The sequence below is a fragment of the Coptis chinensis genome, chromosome 6, assembly GCF_015680905.1.
Source record: "Coptis chinensis isolate HL-2020 chromosome 6, ASM1568090v1, whole genome shotgun sequence".
Taxonomy (NCBI): domain Eukaryota; kingdom Viridiplantae; phylum Streptophyta; class Magnoliopsida; order Ranunculales; family Ranunculaceae; genus Coptis; species Coptis chinensis.
In genome coordinates this window covers 43,052,136-43,077,954 of record NC_141461.1, presented here as the reverse complement: position 1 = coordinate 43,077,954, position 25,819 = coordinate 43,052,136, and the positions used below count along the sequence as shown (strand labels likewise).

The 25,819-nt window shown below is 36.6% G+C and overlaps 3 protein-coding genes and 1 long non-coding RNA gene across 4 annotated transcripts; 1 reads left to right on the top strand and 3 right to left on the bottom strand.

The window, feature by feature from the left end:
- Window positions 1-1,412: 1,412 nt before the first annotated feature.
- On the bottom strand, window positions 1,413-2,311 carry LOC147493081 (uncharacterized). The gene is made up of 2 exons (XM_086567739.1): window positions 1,932-2,311; window positions 1,413-1,868 (listed from the first exon to the last, which is right to left on the bottom strand). Exons 1-2 carry the CDS (start codon window positions 2,309-2,311, stop codon window positions 1,709-1,711), a joined length of 540 nt encoding a protein of 179 aa, XP_086423865.1. The 3' UTR covers window positions 1,413-1,708.
- A 1,278-nt stretch (window positions 2,312-3,589) lies between these two features.
- Window positions 3,590-4,042, bottom strand: LOC147493080 (uncharacterized). Its single transcript, XM_086567738.1, has one exon. It carries the CDS (start codon window positions 4,040-4,042, stop codon window positions 3,590-3,592), a length of 453 nt encoding a protein of 150 aa, XP_086423864.1.
- Window positions 4,043-19,525: 15,483 nt separating this feature from the next.
- LOC147493079 (uncharacterized) lies at window positions 19,526-20,910 on the top strand. The gene is made up of 2 exons (XM_086567737.1): window positions 19,526-20,773; window positions 20,857-20,910. Exons 1-2 carry the CDS (start codon window positions 19,526-19,528, stop codon window positions 20,908-20,910), a joined length of 1,302 nt encoding a protein of 433 aa, XP_086423863.1.
- Window positions 20,911-21,380: 470 nt separating this feature from the next.
- Window positions 21,381-22,413, bottom strand: LOC147493078 (uncharacterized). Its single transcript, XR_015198026.1, has 3 exons — window positions 22,316-22,413; window positions 21,775-21,923; window positions 21,381-21,680 (listed from the first exon to the last, which is right to left on the bottom strand). It is a non-coding gene; the product is annotated as an uncharacterized LOC147493078 (long non-coding RNA).
- Between the last annotated feature and the right edge of the window lie 3,406 nt (window positions 22,414-25,819).

Genomic DNA, 25,819 nt, shown 5'->3' with positions numbered 1-25,819 from the left:
AGTCAACAGGAATTTAGCATTATGTATATTTTCATCAATAAGTATTTAGGGTGGTATACACATGACACATACATGAAAGAAGAAGAAAGAGAAGAACACTAAATTGAAGGGTTTGTTAGTGTGTTACCCCCACTAGATTTAGATGGGCCAATTAGGATTCCCCCCCACTAGATGGGCAATTAGGGTCCCCCCAAAATACACACAAAAAAAACACAGTGATAAATAAAAAATACAGTCAACAGGAGTTTAGCATTATGTATATTTTCATCAATAAGTATTTAGGGTGGTATCGATACACATGACACATACACGAAAGAAGAGGAAAGAAAAAAACACTAAATTGAAGGGTTAGTTAGTGTGTTACCCCTACTAGATCTAGATGAGCCAATTAAATTTCCCCCACTAGATCAAAATGAGCCAATTAAGATTCCCCTGCTTCGTACCCGGAATGGCCGGTGAATTGGAGCTTCCATCATCATAGTGCGGGAAAGGAATCACAAAGCCAACTCTGATCCTCTGTTCAGCTACTTGGAATAGTATCCAAAAAAAAAAAAAGCTGCTTTGAAAGTTTGAATATGACATGCGGGAATAGAGCTAGAATCATATGCAATCATGTCAGCAAACGTCCGTTAAAACAAAATTGTATAAATCTTGGATAGATGAGTACGAATTACTACTATTGAAGGTCGTGCAGACAGCTACTTCATCCTAGGTAGATTGTGGTTGTCCGCTACATTCAGATTTTTATAAAAAAATCGGAAGAAGCTGATGATGATGTCACATCCCATCAATAAAACCTGTGCAAGTTTAGATACGAGTCTATTCTTCGAGTGGCAGAATGCTTTCTCTTATCAATAAAAAGAAACAACTCATGCGCTGAGGCTTGTGCTACAGATTTACAACGCTCGTACGGAATTGTAACTAGAGTAATTCCCGTTATATGTACCATTGAAAGAGGAGATGCTTAAATATACCTGTTGATTTAAGATGATTGGTTTGATTGGTTTTATCTTGGAGTACCTTGGTTTGATTGGTTTCCAAGTATTGAAAGGAATTAACACGTCTTGAAAGGAGTTGCTACAGGTCATCAAGAAAGTCAATTCACTTGGTCTCTTGGGGCACGCTCAGAGATTGGCAGAGATTTGAGTCGAAAGTTTTAGCACCGAAAAAGGATGCTCAGCTCATCCCTGTTGTTCCTGACATTTATTTTCAAGAATCTTAGCTAGATATATATAAAATTTTCAAATCTTTGGGGTGTGTCGCCAGTTCCATACTACCATCCTTGGGTTGATTGATATGTCAGTAGAGAATGACAAAATTATTTCCGCATGTTACTTTTCATTAATAAACTGAGGAATGAAACGATTTCTACCATCCACGAACGCCATTTACTTCCTTCTTCCAATTTTGCCTTGATTAGAACATATTGAGCATATGTTTCGTCATATTGAAAATAAGAGATCCACTACATTGGTGACATCCATATTTCGGGATTTGAATAGATGATGTTACAAATCATTTTAGTTTACTTGACAACAAAGTTAAGCCTTGGACTTTTTAAAATCGACCAACTAACCACACTCAGCTCGATCACAAGATAACAAAACCAAGTGACTACATCAAACCGAGCTTACTCTCCCTAACTCAAAATATAACAAAACCCAAGCCTTAAATAAAAGAAAGTGTAGTGACTAGAAGATGGGAGAATTCATGGATGTACTAGTTTGCAATTAGCTTTGCACATGTATTTGCAGTCATAAGAGCAAGATCCACCACAATGAAATGGACACTCCAATTTCATGCCCCTACAACGTCCTTTGCTTAAACAGTGAGCATATTCCTCTAGTTTAAACACACCTTTGTTGTTGCTATGACCTTCTCTTCTCCTGTGCTTGTTATGATGATGATGATGATGATGATGATGATGATGCGTTCTCTTTCTTCTACCTCCTCCACCACAACCCCAACCCCAAACAACTCCACCCCCACCCCCACCACCACTTCCACCTCCACTGCCACCTATACCCCATCCCCAGCCCCAACCATAACCACCTCCTCCTCCACCTCCACCTCCACCGCCACCGCCACCGCCACCACCACCTCCTTGTCTCCCTCTTTTATGTTCATTATGTCTTCTTTCCATTTCATTTACACCATTAGATCCTCCTTCAGTACTATCTTTGTTCAATAGAACCACACTATGCGAAGATTCATCACCATCTTTCTCGCTTAAACTATGAACCCACCATGGATATAATAAACATGCAGAAACAAAGAGCAAAAACCTTAAAGGTCTTACTAATGTAGTCATATCTAAATTTCCGAAGTGAAAGCACTCGTAGGGGAGAGACTCACCTAGCTCTTCTTATATAGTTATATCTATGTTTTAAATTTACTTAGAAGTGAATGTTTAGTACTTAGAAGCATGGCCATTTGGGGACTTTAATTGTTTAACTAAAAAGGAGACAGTTTAAGCTTTTAGCCAACCCGATTCTGAACACTTGAAAGCTGCAAAAAGAGATGGAATGAGAGGTGCCTTGCTTGGGGCTTACTTTGTCCCTACATATGCACTTGCAGCCCACCAAATCAAGCACGTTGTGCACTCAATAACAATAACCGACTCTCAGCCCACTTATCCTCACGCTTGTACATTTTTTGATTTCAGCATTGGGGATTCGTGATTTCAAATGGAATTTCGGAATTCCGTAGAATACTTCAGTTTTTGAAGATATCGAAATAACAATATTAAAGTCGAAAAATGTAAATCTCAAATTTTGGTCGGAATTCTTGATGGAATTTTGGTTTTCGGAACTTTCGGAATTGCGACAACTCCGAAATCCTGAACTCTCCGCCACAAGCCTATATCATGATTGCACCAGCAATCCAACCCAAAAATAGGTTGCCTTGAGGTGGAATCCAGGGACGATCAATGTGGAGACCCAAAATTTAGCCCAATGGCATTTTGTATTATCGTCTTCGTTTTTACGCAAGCAGCCATGGGCCTACTACAACACTTGGTTGGGCCTACTATGGGCCTGACATGCCCCCAATCAAGTGAAACTTACGGAGGTTAGAAACATGTAACATGTACGCGCACCAACCAAATGGTAGTGTCTGTTTCTTCAAACAATAGATAAATTAGGGAGTGACTCTCAAGGACAAAACTGTCGAAAAAGTAATTCTCAAGAATATATTTTTTTTTTCATAACTCACAAGGATCGGGTAGATAAAAGGTCCCTTGACGCGAAATAAAAAACGGATCGGGTAGATGAAATGTCTAGTATACTCCTGACGCGAAATAATTAACGGCCCGGCCCAAACGAAATGACCCGGTGTATTTAGTATGAACATTGAATGTTCATAGTCCTTTATGTATAAACATTCGATGTTCATAGTCATTGGGTATGAACATTGATTGGGTATGAACATTCAATGTTCATAATCCTTTTTTTTTTGCTAAAGGTAATTGTATTAATAAAATAAAGATTACAAAATACAAAAAATCGGATAGGATTGATAGTAATCACTATCTCACAGCAGTTAAGCTCAGTTTACAAATCTATAGTATGTGGCGTTCAGATCCTCAATTCTATGCAAAGAATGGCGGCCTGCCATCCCACCACTTCTTCTCTCCCTTAACCAGGTTAGTTGCTTCTTTGGAACAAATGTCCACGCCAGAATTAACCTCCCACCAGGTGTTAGTCACTATTATCCAGTCCGCTAGCCCTTTCACTTTGTCCCAAGCTGCCCGAACATGCCAATGGACTTGATCCTTCTGAAAAGATTTTACTGCCACAGTAGAGTCGGATTCCACCCAGATTAGTTTCCATCCCAATTCCACCGCTTTTGCGATGCCCTCCACTATCGCAAAACTCTCAGCTATAAAATTTGTTGCAATACCCAGACCTCCGATATATGCGCCAATAACATTACCATTGCTATCTCTAAGGAGCGTGCTGACCCGAAGTTTACGAATTACCTCTAGAGCAACCGCCGTCGATTTACTTTTATCATGTTTGTTGGCAGAGCCACCCAATAACATTCAAAAGTGCGTGGAGCCTTCCTTAACTTGGCCGGTAGCTGTCAAGCCTTCAAGACTGCCAAGTCTCTAGTAGTGTTGTTCATGGGATTCTTCGATCGATCATAAGCTCTCGTAACTGCTCCATAGACTTGGTACATGACGGAACTGATGCTCGACTTCTTGCTGCCATACATGACTCCATTTCTATTCCTCCAAATCGCGACCAAGCAAGAAATAGAAACTGCTTTCCACAAATCCTATAAGAGAAGGCTGTCATTTCTACACTTTATGAACATCTCTTCCCGATTAGCAATCCTCCTATGATGATGCATCTTGTGCACTATGAGTTCCCAGCATCTCTGCGCAAAGCTACACTCAAATAAAATATGATCTTGTGTTTCCTCTGCCACCGTACATATACAACAATGAGACACCATCTTGAAGTTCTTCCCCTTTAATTTCTCGTCAGTATGCATGGCACCGTGGAGAATTTTCCATCCTGTCCCAAGAGTCCTTGGCAGCACCTCTGCTGACCAAAGAAACTTTGCCCACGGCAGCACATTCGCCCTTTTTCTAATCGCGTCATAAGCCGATCCCACTATGAACAAGCCATCAGTGGATTGACGCCACACTCTGCTGTCCTCTCTCTACTGGTCTGGGGTCTCCGATTTAAGCTGATATCCACCCCTAGGTTACATAAAATCTATTTCATAGTTTCAGAGAAAGTCCACTGATTCCCCTGAATGTAAGCATTGAGTGGAGCTTTGAGTTTATGTAGGAGCCTTTTATCCTGGATATAGTTACCAATGATAACGTCACCTATCCAGTTATCCCTCCATAAACTGATACTCTCTCCCTTACCAATGATCCACCCTTGATGAGTATCCATCTCTCTTAGAGCCCATTGTATCCCGGTCCACACTGTAGAACTCTTTTGGCTAGCCCAGCCCCCTGCTTTGTTTCTGTATTTTCCATTCATAAACTCTGACCATTCGATAGTCCTTTGGGTATGAACATTCGATGTTCATAGTCCTTGGGTATGAACATTGATTGGGTATGAACATTCGATGTTCATAGTCTTTTGGGTATGAACATTGATTGGGTATGAACATTGAATAATCATAGTCCTTTTGGTATGAACATTCAATGTTCATACATCAATATATTGTATAAATATTCACCTATTTGAATATGAACAATCATTGTTCATACACCAGCAGAAGGTATGAACACTCATTGTTCATAGTAAAATGACAGAAAGGGTAAAATTGGAAAATATTTATTTTAAATCTGGGCCATTTGTCCTTGATGGTTATTTTCACGGAAGGGTATAACTGGCATTTAAAAAAAGTAAAAGGGTCGGACCAACTTATTTTGTCCTTGAGGGTTCCAAATTTTGAAATAGTGGGTTCGTGAGTTACTTTTCTCCAAAATTTGTCCTTGTGAGTTACTCACAAAAAACAGTGTCCTCTAGAGTTACTTTTTCCCCAAATTGGTCCTCTGGACTATTTTCTTGTAGATAAATCCAAGGGTGGGGGGCAACCTCCAAAGATATGGAATTTTTTTTTAATATAATTAAAAAAGCAATAGTAATTTGCAAGAAAAATTACCAGACTATATAAAGATTCTTTTACAATATCATAAGTTCTATTACCGTGCCCCCTAGTTCAAGTACTGTGTTGATTACTTGCACCCACAAGAGGTTGAATCTGGTTTCTTTTGTGTGCTATGTCTACTAAATTAATCAGGTATTTGTGTTTAAAACAGAAACCCTTAAAGTTTGGGGTTTTTTGCCTTAGCCTCCCAAAGTTTGTACCCACTTTTGTGAAAACCCCCCATTTTCAAAATCATTAGTAAATGTCTCCTACTCTGTCAATTTTTCTGTGTAACAGACATTGGTATTTTGTATATTGACAAATTTGCCTCTAATTCAAATTTGTAAAAACCCTCCATTTTTAACATTTAAATTTGTAAAAACCTTCCATTTAAATTTGTCCCATTTTTCAATCTCTCATTCATTTTTCTCACCAATCAAATTTAACAACTCAAGAAGCAAAACAACTACCAAACAATTAGGACAAACCTATTTTCTTTATTTTCTAAGTGTAAACTATAAAATATACAACAAAAAGTATCGGAATTGATTTCCATTGAGTCAACTCAGTTTAACCAAAGTTGGTTTTAACTCAACTCATACTCAGCTAAAAAATTGCTCCAAATTTTACAAAAATGTAAAACAATCCAACAATTAGGACAAACCCATACACTTCCTCCAGTTCTTTCTAACCTTGAAGATGCTGAAATAATTAGTGTTGGACGAAAACAACTTTACTAGCATCTTACCATTAACCATTGGATTGCTCAGAGACCTTAGAGAATTATCAGTATACGCTAATTCTTTATTAGGAAGTACTCCGGCCAGTAGAGCTTGTGAATTTACAGAATTGAATTGGAGTTCTGGACCTCAGTGTAAACTCTTTCTATGGGAATCTAGCTTCCATATAACACCCCGTCTTTTTTCTTTTATTTTTCTAGTATAATAATAATAATAACAATAGATAAAACAAAATAAAATAGGATAGATATTAATCATAGTTCGTGATTCCGAACGAAACTTCAGAATTTCGCTTGGAATTTCGATTTTTCAAAAAACCGAAATTCCAAATATAATAGGGTTGAAATTTAATGAATTTCGGATTTTGGATTTGTCGGAATTCCGAAATTCCAAACTATGATATTAATAAGGATAGGAAACCCAGTAGGGTTGGGAGATAAACTTTCCTTCCTTGTTTTTAGGAGAGTTTGAAAACAAAAGGAGTTCACACAGAGTTTTAAAAAAAACAGGGAGAGAAAGAGAGAGAGTTTTAAACATAAAGGAGAAGGGAGGCTTCTTGCTGGAAATTTTCTGATAGCTAGCTGATAGCAGGAGTGTATCACGAGTGAGTAGATTAGTTTTATATTTCACGTTTAACTTTACTATTCAAGGTTTCCGCTCATATTTTCGGCTCATTCTTTTGTCATTAGTATTCGTCCTATCGTTGTTAAACTGGTTAAACTGTCTGTTGAAACTCGAAAATCGACATTGAACTGTCGAAGCTTGATTGGGCCCGTTAATGGCGACGCGAGCCCAAACAAACATTTGTCCTGTATATTGTTTGAAACTGTTATACTGTGTTGTTGTGTGGGTTGATTTCGGATTGGTGGTCGAACTGTCGGGGTGTATGAGAAGTCGGGTTTAGAATCGGTGGTTGGGTGCTGCCGGGATTGAAATTGGGTGGGCTATTGAAGCTTGGAAAAAGCTTGAACAGCTATTAATGGCGGCATTAAGAAATCGCCAGTAAAATTTATGTGAACTGATATTATTGTTTTTGTTGTTGATTGAAGATGGGTGGTAGTAAGGGGTTGATGTTGGTTGTTGATGTTTGGTTGGGGGTGTCGTTTGAAGCTTTGGATCCGGTGTTAATGGAGGTCGCGATTGAGATCTAGTTTTTTTATGTTAATTAAGTGAGTTTTTGTGTTTTATAAAGTTGTAGGGGTTTTTGCAAAGAGTGAAACCGATGTGTTGATAAAGTGAGGGGTGGTGGCCGGAAAATTTGGGCTGGTGGTGGAGAAGAAGACCTGTTGATGTGGTTGGGCCTTGGGCCAAAACCTATTAGGGGTGCTTGGGCCTTAGTTGGTTTTCTTTGGGCCCGATCTTTTTAGTTTGTTTCTATGGGCCAGTTCTATTTTGTTTGGTTGGGCCAGTTTCATATCTTAGATATTTGGGCCGAAACTCATTTGTGTTGTTTGGGCCGGACCACATTAGTTGTTGGGGCCAGTTTATATTTCTTTTGTTTGGGGCCAGTTTCTATTTTATTTTGGGCCGACCCACTTGACTTAAAATAGATCCAAGTGAGTCTTTAAATGTTTAGACTTTTGGGCTTTGATTATGGACTTTTGACTGTTTAATTGTACTACGTTTTATGTTGTAAATTGTATGGACAAATCTAATGCTAAAATATTGCGGAAGCATGTATAATTGGTTCATCATTTTCTAAGAGAGAATTGAAGTTGATATTATCAAATTTTAGACACGTGACGAGATTTATATTTTTTTAGAGACATAGACATAAAGTCCTTTGACTTGGCTATGATTAGGTCTATTGGGATAGGTGCTTGGCTTTAGGCTAAGACCTGTATATATATACGGGTGTACGTGTATTAACTACTATGTGATATTTCAATCTTTTATGATATACGACGCTATGACACTTAGACATCGATATATTAATAACACGTAAACAATAATACAAGAAACAAGATACTCCTCCGTTCTCTGAAATAATATATGCAATAAAGTTCAATAATGCGTAAACAAATTTACCACCCCTTTTTGAATCTCTCCATGCCTCAAGTTTTGGAAATGAGATTTTATGATTGATGATGTTATATACTATGTGGGCATTTATTGAATGTGCCATAAATGGTCCGTTAGTGTTATAAAGGGGTATTCATTGATTGTGCATGAATGACCAGATTGTTTGGACTGCCCTAGAGAGAAACTAAGGTATTCGCCTTGCGGGTTAGTTGTATTTCTTGAGTGTACGGGAATGTAGGGTTGGGTATTCCTTGAATGTGGCGGGAATGACCTAAGGTACATAGGTACTAAATAGTGGGTGTATAAGAAAAATAACCGATTAATTAATAAGAGAAATTGATTTAATGGTGCGAGTGTGTTTGGACTTGCATTTGAATACTTATAGGATATCTACACATGTTATATAAAATTTCTAACTTTCATTTGCAAGAGGGTAGGACTTAATAATATTTTGTGCAAGGACGCGGTCCTACCCTTATACCGAAGTGGATATCGGTGAGATTTAATTCAATTATTAAGTAATTAAGATGGGTTATTATAATGAGTTAATAGAATAGAAGTCTTGCTTGGGAAGAAACTATGCCGGTTGAAATGATGGAACTACCTGTTTTCCAAGCTGAAAATGATTAAGTTATGGGAAAATATAAAGTGATTGTTTGGATAATTAAAGTATGACATTGTTTTTATGTGGTTAGTCTACTCATACCAGCAAATTTCATTTTGCTGACCCATGTTTGCTTTGTTTTGGCAACGTGGGTGTGTTCTTGGGAACATAGGTGGAAGGCAATGGAACCACGACATTTGATTTGGATTCTTTCCTGGAGTAGTCCGTTAGTTCTTTTATTAGGTATGATCTTTTTGGAAGTATATAATAACGTAGTTCATATTCATATGACATGAGAATATGATGTTGAAGACCTTTTATTCTTAGAGTTTTATATTAATGATTTTTGGACGGAAGATAGTCTTTTAATAAAGTGATATGGTTGAGAAATTTTGGAGATATTTTGTTGTTAAGTTGATTCTTTTATGATGTGGGTTTTCGGTTTTGGCATGAGTTGTATCCACCCCGTCATAGCCTGAGTTTTTAGACAATTGAACATAGTGATGTTTGAGATATTTATATTTCAAATATTCACTTTGTAATTGTTTAGAAATTTGGGCTGTGACATTTTTGTATCAGAGCTTAGGTTAGCCTAGATAGTGAAGGTCTAGGTGATCCTCGAATTGTGGTAAATGGGTAGTAGGAGTGTTTCTTTGTGGTATTTGGTTTGGCTTGTTGTTTTGTGTGTACTTTTATAGTGGAATGTTGGGATATGATTAGGAAAATAAAATGTTTGTTGTTTTAATGGTTAGTTTCTTATGAAATTTATAATCGAAATTTTTCAGCATGTTATAGTGTTGTTTTCCTAATGGAGTTTTCTATTTTAGGTAAGTATTGACTAAAGAAGAAATTGTTATTTTAAAATTTCATATTTGAGTAAATTGGAATTATCCAAGGAATAAAGAAACCCTTTTAGTAAAGGTTGGATTTGAAATTATTGATATTGTCCAAGTTATGTATATCGTTGGTGTGTGATCCAATATACATAACATCTCTCTGTATACATCGTTGGAGTTTGATCCAGTGTGTACATGTACATCATTGGAGTGTGATCCAGTGTGCATACCACACATCGTTGGTGTTTGATCCTATGTGATAGTAGAGAGCTAGTATGCATCGTTGGTGTGTGAACCAGTGTATACTTGCACATCGTTGGTATGTGAGCCAATGTGCATGCATCACATTGTAGGTGTTTGATCCTATGTAATAGTGGACATAATATAGGTCGTTGATAATATGAATCAGCACCCTAAGAGAAAGGTTAATTTTTCTTTACACCAAGATGGTGGATGGAATTTGTGAGTTTTTAAGCGAAAAGATTTGACTGGGAAGATTGTTGGGAAATGAAATTATTAGATGTATATTAAATGTGGAACGCTTGGACTAGTTGGGAAATACTAAGAGAGGAACTGATTGCCTCGGTGTGAGAGGAACTACCTTGCTTTTTTAGTATGATTTAACTCGAAAAATATGAATCTGTTGAACTATGAAAGAATTATTTTAATTAAGTGTTGGCAATTGAAGAAACTAATTACGTTTATTCTTTTGAGTTGTGTATGCTAGCGTATACACGTATTTCTTGGGTTCTATACGTATATGGACACACTTTCAAAGTATGTGATTTGCATATTAGTATGCCTATCTATATGATATTGTATATGTGTATTATTTTTAAGGTGTGTATAATTGCGTATACACGTATGTCTCATTTCTTATATTGGTTTACTATGATCATTGGGTGCAAGCTGTAAATGATGTGTTTAATTTAATCTCCCTGCCGACATATTCTACATTATTACTTAAAGTTTAGTTGTTGGGATATAATCTGTTAACTTTATACTCTATAAAGATTTATTGGTTGACGTACTGTTTGTTTGGTTAATCTACACTCTACCTTGAATCTCGGGACAAGATCCTTTTAAGGTGTGTATATTATAACACCCCGTCTTTTTTCTTTTATTTTCCTAGTATAATAATAATAATAATAAATAAAACAAAATAAAATAGGATAGATATTAATAAGGATAAGAAACCCAGTAAGGTTAGGAGATAAACTTTCCTTCCTTGTTTTTAGGAGAGTTTGAAAACAAAAAGGAGTTCACATGAAGTTTTTAAAAAAAACAGGGAGAGAGAGAGAGAGAGTTTTTACAGAGAGAAGAAAAAAGAGAGTTTTACATATAAAGGAGAAGGGAGGATTCTTGCTGAAAATTTTCTGATAGCTAGCTGATAGCAGGAGCGTATCACGGGTGAGTAGATTAGTTTTCTATTTCACGTCTAACTTTACTGTTCAAGATTTCGGCTCATGTTTTTGGCTCATTCTTCTGTCATTATTATTCATCATGTCGTTGTTAAACTGGTTAAACTGTCGTTGTTAAAACCATGGACCAAAATATCGCCGATATTCCAATATATATCCACCGAATATAAAACTCTTTTTTCCCCGATATATATCGGAAAAAAACTTTATATCGCCGAGATAATTGATATATCTGATATTTACGATATATATCGTTTGACTTATTGACCATTTTTAAATATAAATCCGATATTTCCAATATATTTCCGATATTTTTTATATTTTAAATAGTTTGGACTGGTAAAAAAAATGGATATATCCGATATATCCGATATATATCGGTTTTTGGGTACACCGATATATTAACCAATATCGATATTTTGGTCTTTGGTTAAAACTTGTTAAACTGTTTGTTGAAACTCGTTGAAACTCGAAATCGACATTGAACTGTCGAAGCTTGATTGGGCCCGTTAATGGCGGCGCGAGCCCAAACAAACATTTGTCATGTATATTGTTTGAAACCGTTATACTGTGTTGTTGTGTGGGTTGATTTCGGATTGGTGGTTGAACTGTCGGGGTGTATGAGAAGTCGGGTTTAGAATCGATGGTTGGGTGTTGTCGGGATTGAAATTGGGTGGGTTGTTAAAGCTTGTAAAAAGCTTGAACAGCTATTAATGGCGGCACTAAGAAATCGCCAGTAAAATTTATGTGAACTGTTATTATTGCTTTTGCTGTTGATTGAAGATGGGTGGTAGTAAGGGGTTGATGTTGGTTGTTGATGTTTGGTTGGGGGTGTCGTTTGAAGCTTTGGATCCGGCGTTAATGGAGGTCGTGATTGAGATCTAGTTTTTGATGTTAATGAAGTGAGTTTTTGTGTTTGATAAAGTTGTAGGGGTTTTTGCAACGAGTGAAACCGATGTGTTGATGAAGTGAGGGGTGGTGGCCGGAAATTTTGGGCTGGTGGTGGAGAAGAAGACCTGTTGATGTGGTTGGGCCTTGGGCCAAAACCTATTAGGGGGGGCTTGGGCCTTAGTTGGTTTTATTTGGGCCCGATCTTTTTAGTTTGTTTATATGGGCTAGTTCTATTTTGTTTTGTTGGGCCAGTTTCATATCTTAAGATATTTGGGCCGAAACTCATTTGTGTTGTTTGGGCCGGACCACATTAGTTGTTGGGGCCAGTTTCTATTTCTTTTGTTTGGGGCTAGTTTCTATTTTGTTTTGGGCCGAAACTTTCATTTGCAGGAGGGTAGGACTTAATAATATTTTGTGCAAGGACGCGGTCCGACCCTTATACCGAAGTGGATATCGGTGAGATTTAATTCAATTATTAAGTAATTAAGATGGGTTATTATAATGAGTTAATAGAATGGAAGTCTTGCTTGGGAAGAAACTATGCCGGTTGAAATGACTAACTACACCGCTTCCAAGCTGAGAATGATTAAGTTATGGGAAAATATAAAGTGATTGTTTGGATAATTAAAGTATGACATTGTTTTTATGTGGTTAGTCTACTCATACCAGCAAATTCCATTTTACTGACCCATGTTTGCTTTGTTTTTGCAACGTGGGTGTGTTCTTAGGAACATAGGTGGAAGGCAATGGAACCACGACATTTGATTTGGATTCTTTCTTGGAGCAGTCCGTTAGTTCTTTTATTAGGTCTGATCTTTTTGGAAGTATATAATAACGTAGTTCATATTCATATGACCTGAGAATACGATGTTGAAGACTTTTTATTCTTAGAGTTTTATATTGATGATTTTTGGACGGAAGATAGTCTTTTAATAAAGTGATGGTTGAGAAATTTTAGAGATATTTTGTTGTTAAGTTAATTCTTTTATGATGTGGGTTTTCGGGGTTGGCATGAGTTGTATCCACCCCATCATAGCTTGGGTTTTTAGACAAATGAACATAGTGATGTTTGAGATATTTATATTTCAAATATTCACTTTGTAATTGTTTAGAAATTCGGGCTGTGACATTCCATATTGGTGAATCAGGGCTAGCTGTCATACTTGGATGCTACTCAAAACAAATTCACTGGACCTATCTTTCCGGAGATTTAAAGTTTGGGCGGACATGATCAATACCATCAGAAATGGGAAGATTGACTAGCCTATATGATCTCTAATAATTGGAAACAACAAGCTCAATGGGGGAATACCAAAGACAATTGAAAATTTGGAAAAAAAAATTGGAGGAACTTAGTGCGGTGGCGGTGTAATAGAAACTGCAAGGAATGGGGGAACCTGATTGCCTGTTGGTGGCACCATCGAAGGTGTAGTGATAAGGTTAGTAGGAGGTACAGTTACGGGTGTGGTGATAATTGGTGTGGTGGAGGGGAACTGCAAATGGGTTTGTTGCAGGATTCATTGGTGCAAATGGGGCAAAGACGTATGGGTATTTCGACTTGTCATAAGCTGGTTCTTGAAGTTCATTTAGCTATTAAAAACATTTTAATTCTTCAATGGCCTAATGAAGATACGCAAAATAGTATAAAACTTACTGAGTTGGTGAATTTAATTGGTGAGAAGAATGAAAGAGAGATTGAAAAATGGGGTAAATTTGAATGAGAGTTTTTACAAATTTGAATGTTAAAAATGGAAGATTTTTACAAATTTAAATTAGGGGCAAATTTATCAATATACAAAATACCAACGTCTGTTACATATAAAATTGACAGAGTGGGAGGCAACCACTAATGATTTTAAAAATAGAAGATTATCACAAAAGTGTGTACAAACTTTGGGGGGTTAAGTAAAAAAAAACCCTTAAATTTTAAATAAGCACATTTTAATTAAAGGTATTTGTTATTGACAGACCCCATATTGTGTTGGGCAGACCCAAAAAAAAAACAATTATTACAAGTGTGTCATTGGTTCCAAAAAGTCCAAAAAAAAAACAAATATTACAATGTGCCATTGGTCCCAAAAAATTGAATTCGAAAACCCAAAACTTAAATGACCCGGCTAGGTCATTCATTGTGCAAACCCAACGGTGTGGCCACACCGGTCAAGAGTCCAAGAAACAGAACTTTATATTTTTTTCAAAGTTTAAGTCCAACTTTGAAAACAATATAAAGGTTCTCGCTTTCTTAACTCTTGACCGATCGCCTCACCCGTTAACACCATCTCAAACGTTGTGGCCAAATCGTTTGGGACTTAGTCCAAACGGCCAAGAAACAAAACTTTATATTTTTTCAAAGTTCAAATCCCAACCGGTGTGGCCACACCGTTTGGACTAAGTTCCCAACGATGTGTCCACACCGTTTGGAATTTGAACTTTGAAAAAATATAAAGTCTGTTTTTTGGCCTCTTGGCCTGTGTGGCCATACCGTTTGGACTAAGTCTCAAATGATGTGACAAAGTCGTTTGCCACATCGTTTGAGACTTAGTCCAAACGGTGTGGCCATATAATTGGGTTTGCATAATGAACGACCTAGCCAGATCATTTAAGTTTGGAGTTTTCGAATTCAATTTTTTGGGATCAATGGCACACTTGTAATTTTTTTTTTTTTTTTAACTTTTTAATACCAATAGCACACTTATAATAATTGTTTTTTTTTTTTTGATCTGCCCAACACAATATATATACTCGTGCATTTACTCTATCTTTTCCCACTCGGGGTCAAAAATCACTTTTTTTCAATAAACTATAACTCACAATAACATTGTTCAATTAGAACTCGAGCTCTAATTTTACTTAAATTAGTGGTGCAAAGTTCCCTAAAATTAGCAGTTTGATATGAATTTACCATTAAATCGATTGGAGAATTTCCACAAATTGACACACCCTTAGCTCGGCCAGAATCATATATATTATCCAGGTGCAAAAGCAGCATGTTTGCTTCGTCTAATCATCTTACTTAGGGATGGGGATGCGGGATGCCATATTCAACACGTTGGTTGCCATATTCAACACGTACTAAGGTTGTTGGTGTGGCGTAGGAATTTGATCTAGTCCTGAAGGGGTAGGCCGGTTACCGGTAGGGTGGGACTTAAATGGACTAGGAAAGGGTGCCAATTTAGGTTGTGCTTTAAGGACTAGTACGTACAACAAACACATGCACCCATGGGTGGTGTCCGGTTAGGAAGAATGTTCTTTAGTGGTGTCTCAGCCTCCAGCATCTAATTAAGGGTCCCTCTAATTAACTATAGAATGGAGTTAGTCTACATGTGTTCTCTAATTAATGTTCTACCAAGAATAGAACACACTATTTCAACGTGCCAGAAGAAGTCAAAAACAAGTAATGGCAGGGTTGACTGGTCACGTTATTTTGGTCATCCATGTGACCATGTGGTATGGTTTTTGACTTCCTCATTTTCGATCAATTGAAAGACTTGTGAATTTGTGATCCCTGCAGTTGTAATGTGCATGTATTTTTTTTTTTTTGGTTAACTAGCATTACCCTACAAGATGAGCCAATTAGGATTTCTCCCAACTAAATGGGGAAATTAGGGTCTCTCCCATAAATACACACAAAATTAGGGTTGACCATATTTTTTTTTGTGTATACTTAAGGAAGAGACCCTAATTTCCCTATCTAGTTGGGGGAAATCCTAATTGGCTCATCTAGTAGGCGAGTAATACTAGTTAACTTTTTTTTTTTTTGCTAAAATGTGCATGTACTCTATACATGTCCCCATATCTATATCTTAATATTAAAGCTCCTACAAAGGGTATTTTTCGAACTCTATTAACATTCCACATCATCATCTCCTATTAAAACGAGAATTCATTTCTTATTTATTAGACACTTCTAATTAAAACGGGAATCAATTTCCTATTAAAACAGAAATTCCTCCTCTATTAGAAAAAAGAAATTATAATATTTCTAATTAAAACGAGAATCTTTTTCCTATTAAAACGGGAATGCATTCTCTATTGAAAATGAAAAATATAGCATATCTAATTAAAACGAAAATCATTATCCTATTAAAACGGAAATCATATTTCTAAATTAAGTCAACTATTAAAATAGGGTTAAAAAATGGATTTATAAAACTTAATTAAAACAATTTGTTAAAAAATTAAAATGGACTTTTAAAACATAATTAAAACGATTTGTTATGAAATTACAATAGGTTAGTAACTAAAACGGAAATCATGATTTGTTAGAAAATTTCTATATGTATATAGTTATGATTGTTGAACATGTTTTCAAAAGAGCCGGTGCGTATGCACGGGCCTACTTTCTAGTATATATATATACAAGCATGTTCTGTTTACTATACTTTTTATATCGTAGTTTATACCACACCCCCCTACAAGATGAATTAAGTACTAATAATTTGTGGATATGATATACTAACCATACATAACATCTCCACAAATATTCATCTCATTTGAAAATCTCTAACCTAGTTAAAAGTTGTTGTAAACTTTGAATTTTTTTTAACGATTTAGATTTTTTGATTTAGCAATCATTTTTTGACAAAGTTAAACGTTATCAAATGAGGTGAAATTTTATAGAGGTGATCTTCATGGTTAGTTGAACACATCCACAAAAAACTATGTTATAATTCATGTTGTAGGTAAAGTTGTGGGGCATGGTATAAACTATGGTATAAAAACTGTGGTAAACGGATCCCTTCCCTATATATATATATATATATATATAGGAAGGGATCTGTTTTACTATGATTTTTTATACCACGTCTCTTTACAAGACGAGAGAGCTAATATTTTGTAGATATGATCTACTAACTATGAATAGCTACTCTACCAATATTCGGCTCATTTGGAAACCTCTAACCTAGTTTTTAAAAAAATGCCAATTAATTTTTTTTTAACGGTCCAAATTCTTTGATTCTGCAATCATCTTTTGACATTGTTAAACACTATCAAATGAGATGAAATTTTGTAGAAGTGATCTTCATGGTTTGTTGGACATATCTACAAAAATTAGGTTCTAGTTCGTCTTGTGAGTGAAGTTGTAGGGCATGGTATGATGATATTGGAAAAATGGGGATTACAAGCAAGACACCCAAGAGCTCAAAAAATTAGAAACTGTAAGTGGTACCCACCTAACCTCGACATCATTAAGATCAACACAGATGGTGCGTCCAAAGGAAACCCCGGTGAAGCTAGTTATGGTACAATCTTTAGGAATCCGAACTGCGAAATCCTACAAGTTTTGTGCAAAAAAATTGGTTTTAACACTCGCTATATAGCTGAAATCCTGGGTATTCTTGAGGGTATTGAGGAGGCAGTAAGCAAGGGGTGGAATAAAATTCTACAGCAGCAGTCATGGCCTTTGGAGAGGATCAACTTCCCTGGTTCTTAAAACAAAGGTGGAAGAGAGTTCAAAGAAGCTTGTTTCACTGTCAGATTACAAGCATTTGGCGGGAAGCAAACGTTGCAGCTAACTTAGCCGCAAATCATGTGCTTTCACTCAATTGAACGGATCAAGTTTTGTATGAGGAAAGACCCTACTGGCTTACTAGATGGGAATCTCTCTCGGCGACCTATTATAGGTTTGATTAAAGGTGGTTAGGGGATGTACAAACCCAAATCAACTTCTACGATGTAATTTGTACCTCCTTTTCCCATACTAATACAATTTTGCTAATTTAGGGGAAAAAAAAAGCCATGGTATAAACCATGGTATAAAAATCATGGTATATTGATCCCTCCTATATATATATAAACAGTTTGGTTTTTAAGCGCTTTGTGTGTAGCTCACATCCGACGGCTAAAAGTTTATATAATTAGTACATCTGACGATTAATATAATACAATTAAGAGTTAATAGTAAGTTGATTTTAATTAAGAAACAAAGACCCTCACAAAAAAAAAAAAACCCTTCGTTTCAAACTTATGAAAACATACTAAAAAACCCTTCGTTTGAAACAAACGTACATGAGACTCCACCACTAGAAACTCAACAAGGGTGCTTTTTCTTCATTGTTCCAAGTTCTCTCCACCGCTCCAAGCTTCTTCAACAGGTGTAGTGACGTGATTTCACATATTAAATTGTATTCTCCACTAATTTTTATTAATGTGTATGCCTTTAACACTCAATCTTCTCTGTATATTGCCTATTGCAAAAAAAAATCCCCGAAACAATTACCGAAAAAAAGAGGCCAAACTCTTCAATAAACTCCTTCATATTGTCGTTTCAATTTGAACAAAGGCCAAACTCTAGTGACGTACTCCTCAACACTGGCTCCTCACTTTGATTGTGTTGTAAGAAAGAGGGTTACGGAAGAAAACCATTACTATACTATGTATTTTACATTCGATAGTATATCTTACCCAATCTCCAACCGATATTGACAAGTCTTAATGGGAATGAGTTTTTTGGATATCAGCTTTTGTACACTATGAAAGAAACATAGCTTTTCATCACAAATTCACATATTGGGAATTCTTCTCTTTATTGATTTTTAAAGTAGGGCTCAACTGTTTTGTTAATGATTGTAAACACTGCAATATAGTAGGGCATCTAGTGGCAGAATGTAGAAGAGTGAACAGAGGTGGTAATGCAGAGTCACAGCAAGGGGTACAACATAATGCACAGAGGCTGGATAAGGAATCAGCCGTACCAGAATCACAAGGCGCACAAGATACTAATGTCAGGATTTCTAAGAGTCAGCAAAGGAGAAATAAGAAGAGAAATAAGGCAGTAGAATGGAGGCAGAAAATTTCTGAGGAAACTGATAGTACCATAATGAGACAAACTCGAGTGCAAGACAACAACACCAATAATAATGAAAGGAATGGAGGCAGAGAGAGAGCAGATAATAGGATAAATGGAGGCCATAATGATAGAGCACTAGAAGGCCATCAAGAGGCACAGAGTAATGGGGGTCCGACTACTAGTAGTAATAGTATGGTGGTATGGCATGAAACTCGTATGAGTGCTGAACCTACAGTAGAGCAAGATATTGTATTATCTGAAAAGGAGCTGAGTGCAGACTTAGTTCAGAGGATAGAAGAGGAGTTGCTGCAGGCGTTTAATATAGAAGAAAGTAGATTCCACATGTTGTTGGACATTAATGAGATGGAAGAGTTTATAGAATAAGAGGTCATGGATGGGGATATGGATTTTTTTCATGACCAAATAGTTGAACCTGATAGTGAGATGTTACTACGCACACCAACTACAGAGAAAACCAGTGGGATGGTGACAAGATCAAGTAGAGTGTGCGGTGAGAAGTCGAGTCAGGAACATTCACCCAAGACTCAGAGCAAAGGGAAGAAGGGAAGGGGCAGACCTAAACGCTCCAAGAACAAAAATCGAAGATGATAACATCCATGGGCTTTTGGAATGTCAGAGGTACGAATGACATAGAGAAGGCGAGGGAAATCAATAAAGTCAGAATAAATAAGAAGCTGAGTGTTTTCTGTTTATTGGAAACAAAAGTGAGACGGGAGAAGTATGATTTGATTAGGAACATTTATTGTCCACTCTGGGCACACACAAATAATTATAATAAGGATCCGGCAGGTCGAATATGGGTGTGTTGGGATCCATTCAAGATAGATATAGTAAAGTTGCATGAATATGATCAACTCCTACATTGTCAAGTTACATTTAGGCCAACCAATGAAGCATTTTTACTGACGGTGGTGTATGCAAGGAATTCAAAGATGCTCAGGCTTGGGCTATGGAGGGAAATTACTGCGATACACAATACAATCACGGTGCCTTGGACTATGGTGAGAGATTTTAACAACATTTCTAAAGCCGAAGAGAGAGTGGGTGGCAAACCGGTACATCCGAGTGAAGTTGTGGATTTTGTTGATTGCATCCAAAGCGCAGGATTGTCGGATCTAAGTTTTAATGGGTTTTTCTACACGTGGAATAACAAAGTGGTGGGAAGAGGAAGGATTATGACCAAAATCGATAGATGCTTGGTTAATAGTCTATGGAATGATATATACCCTACTTCAAGGGTGGAGTTTTTGCCGCAAGGAATTTCAGATCACTCTCCAGTGTTACTTTACTGGTATGATTATAACAGTAAAGCTTTGCCATTCAGATTCAAAGCTTTTTACCAATCTGATGTATCTATTGATTCAAAGCTTTGCCATTCAGATTCAAAGCTTTTTACCAATAACAGTAAAGAATTTCAGGAACTGTTGTCGGAAACATGGGCAACAAAGCTTTTTACCAATCCGATGTATCTATTGATTCAAAAGCTTAAACTCTTGAAGGACAAAATCAAGCCTTGGGCTAGGAGGAATTTCTCTGACATCCACACAAGAGTGCAACAGGCGAGGGACGTGCTATATGATTTGCAAAGGCAAGTGCAGAACAAGCCTTGGGACTTGAACTTAGGACAAAATGAAAGGATAGCTCTGGAGAAATACAGTGAGCTAGCAAGAATAGAGGCTGCGGAGATTAAGGAGAAATATGATGAAGCTTGGGTAAGGGAAGGAGACAAGTGTACGGCTTTTTTCTTTAAAGCTTTAGAGGAAAAGAAGGCCAAGAGTGGCATTTGGTGTCTGCAGAACCAAAGTGGTGATTCTGTGACTGGTCAAGCAGAGGTGAGCAAGGCTTTTTTGGAATTCTATGGAGAGCTGCTGGGGTCTGAATCTGAAGAGATAAGTGGCAGAGGCTTCTTTAACAGCTTAAAAGTCAAAGCAGTGATATCACTGAACATGGCAGCAGAGTTAGGCAGTGATATATCACCGGAAGAAGTGAAAGCAGCTCTCTTTGGCATGAATACACTACTACAGAATGACACTTATACCACTGTTTTTAAGTGTGGTATAAATATATTTACCACTGTTATACAACCGTGACAATAGGTGGTGTGGTATATAATAATAGCAAAACTGTGGTATATATATTTAACGGATACCACGGTTTTTCAAAGAACCGTGGTTTGTAATGCCCATTATATACCACGGTTGTCAACATAACCGTGGCATATAAGCTATTAAAACCGTGGTTTATATTAGTGTATGTGTTATAATACCGTGGTATATAGTTATACTAAACACTACGGTTTATGCCAAACCGTGGTGTATATATATATATATATATATATATATATTTAATAATAATGCTAGTAACAATATTCCACTTAAAAACCGAACCTGCATAACAAAATTTACGCAGCCTGCCTGCATATAACATTTCCATCTTCCCAACAAATTCCAAAATGTACAATAAACTATCAAACATTGCAAAAAAAGATAATAATAATAATAAATAAAAACTTTCATTAATTTTTTGAGTGCACTAAGAAAACAAACTTCAAATTCCTTTTCATAAATTAAAAAGGTAAGACTCATAAATTAAACTGGAGGGGTCCGAACATAACTAAAACTCATCCTCATTCACTTCCGACTGAAACACCCCATTTTCCTAGATGAACTGAATAATATCGAGTCGAACACCGTCAAGTTCATCTTGCGTGTATGTCTCCTTCAGTTCTAAATTTGTTATCTGGATGAGTGAAAGCACGACATGTGGAGTTACTATATAAGAATAAGGCAAAGTCGTTGAGCCAAATAAAGTGTTTGCCAAAACTTTCGAATACCTTATTTTCAAATGATCCAGTTGAACAAGCTTATTTTCAGTGATAAGCACACTTGTTCCCTGTAGACTTCTTTGCTTTAGAACTCCTATAACGACGACGCTTCTTGCTCGATGAATCAAATTCAACATCCGCTTCTTCATCTTCTTCACCTGAAAATAAGAAGCATACTGATATCAGCTTCATACTAATAAAAAATATACGAATAAAATACATAAAATCCGTTCACACAAGAGTTGATATAAACAAGTAAATAACGCAAGCTAGAGAAACATTTTGCATGTTTTTACTGTTTATTTTATTATTCTTTTGCTTTTTGTTATTGATGAATAAGCATCAATATTGGCTAGGATAAGTCACAAAAGGTCATATGCAATAATTATAGGCTGAATCATGTGAACTAACAAAAGTTGAAGAGAGTTAAAATTATGAGGGAGAGATAATGAGCAGATAAAATCAAAGTATCTCTTGAAATGGACTGTATATAACAACCTAAAAAGCCAACATGAAAATCGAGCTTCCACGTACAAGAGATGAAGCTTACCGTCAAGCCCTCCATTTTTGCTAGGTTTATGCAGAGCACGATATGATGGATCACAAGCTGACATGCAACCCATGATCCGATGCCTCGAGAAGTCCGAATTCTATCAATGATCCGATATGGAAAGAATACAAATTAATTTGTCGCCAGTTTCCTCCTCGTTAACAGAAAATCACAGGAAAGATGAAGGAGGAAATATGGAGATCGACAAATGAAAATTATTTGAACTAACAAATAAGAAGCTAAGGAAGTGGCACACACCTCTTCCTTATATAGCTGCTTTGGCATGTCATGGTGTGTCATTACTACTAGAGTTGCATGGGTGGACTCCAAAGCGTAAGTGACCATTGACACGACTTACGAATCGATGAATCAAAAATAACACATAACTTGTCAATGTACCTACCGTTTAAGTTTTCAATCTGCATAGTAATTAGGACTATATTATAATACTCGGATAAGAGTGATACAGACTCGACACACAAGGACACACCATTTTACACAAGAATGGAACATCCGACACAACACTACACTCTCCTTACTCTTTAAAGTATCGGGGTCTCATGTATAAACCCTCTACTAAACCAATTGCATCATTAACCTATTTTTCTTCCTCATTTTTTTGGCCCAGTTCTGAATTAAATGAAGGAATGAAAAAAAGGTATTTGATAGTAACAATGCACAGGAAACACCTGACAATGTGGTGTTTCTGCAGTACAACGCTGAAACTTATGGCCCACATTTTGTTTTAGCCTTTTGGGTCATGCATTGGGTATTCACAAGAGAGGGATGAACCTTCTCAAATGAGCTCCTTCTGACTACTTGCCTACAAGTATCCTGATAGTGTGGCACTCCGCACACAATATGGACAATACTGTCCGTGATCCAAAGAAACTAATTAAAACTACAGCTATTTTAGCTGGTATTAGAGTGGCCTGAGTGTTTATCATTTCCACTTATAATTTTCATTTTCCAAGGACAAGACACTAAGAGATTTACTAAAGCAAAAGGAACTCTTAAGTCTTAACAGAACACCCTAGGGTCTGAATAATAAAAGGAGAAACTGTCTAAGAAAGGATGTAGCTTACATTTTCATTGTCATCGATGGACAAACCCTCAGCGAAACAAATCTGACGATCTAAGACATTTAATAGCCTTACAAGGATGTCTACAGGAACCAAGTGCATAAATTTTTTTGCACGGATGGACATTATTTCACTGACAAGCATTTTAAGATCAGTAGATGACATTGGTTGTGCATCTGCTTCATCCTGATCTTCATTAAGACATTCCACTCTACTACATAATTCCTCCACCACCTCATGAAAGCATTCAACAATGCCATCTAAAGTTTCCAATTTAACCTTTTAGTTCTTAAAGTAAGAAATAAAAAGCAGAAAATAGCGAGGACAAAATATAAATAAAACCGACACTAACTTTGAATTTCAACAGATCCGCCCGGGAGGCATAGAAACATCCTCACTTTCTTTTTTCCTAACTTTAGGTTTTCTTGAAGAACTAGAATCCTGACCATTCTGCAATTCAGATTGACAATTCTTCTTTAGGAGGCAAAAGCTAAGTTGAATTATGCATCGCTTTGAGGGAAATGATTACCTACCTTAACCAGGTTTCCACCTGAATGATGATAAGAAGTTCCTCCCAACTCTCTTTGAACATGGTAGTAACTGGTACATTTTGTTCATAGAGCTTTTTTTCAGAAACAACGCTATTAGAACTTTGTTCCTTGATAAAACCTGAGAAACTTAAACAACACAGTGTACAATAAGCACATTAAAAAATAGCGATTATGTTCTGAATATACCTGTCCAGATTTCAAATTTTATTGTTTTAAAATAGCGACTCTGTTCTGATTGAGTTTTAAATTTTATTGTTTTTACCAACTATATCAATTCCCTATTAAACTTAAACAGATTTTATCAATTTTATCAATTCCCTATGAAAAAACGTAATATACCTATCCAGATTTCAACATCTTCTGCCAGCTTTTATCAAGGAACAAAGTTGAAATCTGGACGGCTGATATAGCTGGTAAAAACAATAAAATTTAAAACTCAATCAATAAGAAATTTATAAACCCTAGAAAACGAATTCAAGAATTACAAAACCAAAATAGCGAAAGACAAAATTAAACTTCGTCGAAAGTAGTAGTATGGATACCTTAAAAAATCGGAAAGATGGTACCTTTGTCTGAGATGAAGAAATTGATATGAACAAAAACTGCTTCCTTTAGTTCAATTTCATCGAAATTTGGGGAAGATGAACGAAAATGAGGTGGAATTCGAATAGATCAAGAAACATGGAGAAAACATCATGCGGAGTTAAGAGGAAAAGGTTTCTCTTTGTTGTGTTCTTGAGTAGAGGTTGAGAAGAAATCCAATTCTTTGCACTGTTATGGTGTAGTGACGGTGGGTTTTCTCACTATTACAGGAATCCTAAGAGTCGTAGAACTGTAGAAGTTGTGGGGAGAGACCGAGAGAATAGCGGGAATCCAATTTGAATAAGTTTCGTATTGTGTATTTTTTTTTCCACGTATTTGACTATTTGGTATAAAGTCATAAACCACGGTAGAAAGTGGAAATTTTATATACCACTGTTTATGTTTAAGGTAGTGGGGATGTAGAGTACTCTCATGCTGAAAAAAAAAACTAACCATGGTATATGGCCCAACTCATCCCATGGTTTTCATGTAACTGTGACATATACTAGTAAACCAATGACCAAAGAAATTTCCGCCGTGGTATATAAGTATTTCCCACGGTTTTTGGAAGAACCGTGGTATAAACGTTCTTATTGACCGTGGTATATGTGTCATTCTATAGTAGTGATAAGAAGGCAACCCCGGGACCAGATGGTTTCACCCCTTTCTTTTTCATGAGTTGTTGGTCTGTTGTAGGGAATGGCTTTACTAAGGCCATTCTCAATGCTTTTAAATTTTGTAAATTTCTGAGAGGTGTTAATGCCACGTTTCTTTGTCTTATTCCTAAGGTTCACAACCCCACAAAGGTTGAGGACTTTAGACCTATTGCGCTATGTAATACGGTGTATAAATGCATATCTAAGATCATAGCAAATAGGATTAAGAAGGTGATCAATGATATTGTACATTCTAACCAGTCCGCGTTCATTCCTGACAGATCTATACAGGACAATATCCTTCTGTCTCATGAACTTCTCAGAGGCTATGACAGGAAGTATGGTACTCCCAGATGCTCTATAAAGCTGGATATAAGGAAAGCGTACGACTCGGTGAGTTGGGAGGCTATACTAACGATGTGCAGAGTTTTCAATTTTCGTGAAACAATGGTTAAATGGGTAGAGATGTGCATTGCGACTCCTTCATATTCTATCCTTATCAATGGAGCTCCGGAAGGTTTCTTTGCTGGAAAAAAAGGAATTCGCCAAGGTGACCCATTATCACCGTATCTCTTTGTGTTGGTGATGGAAATCCTAACTGGTATCCTGATGCAAGGCTTCAACAACAAAGAT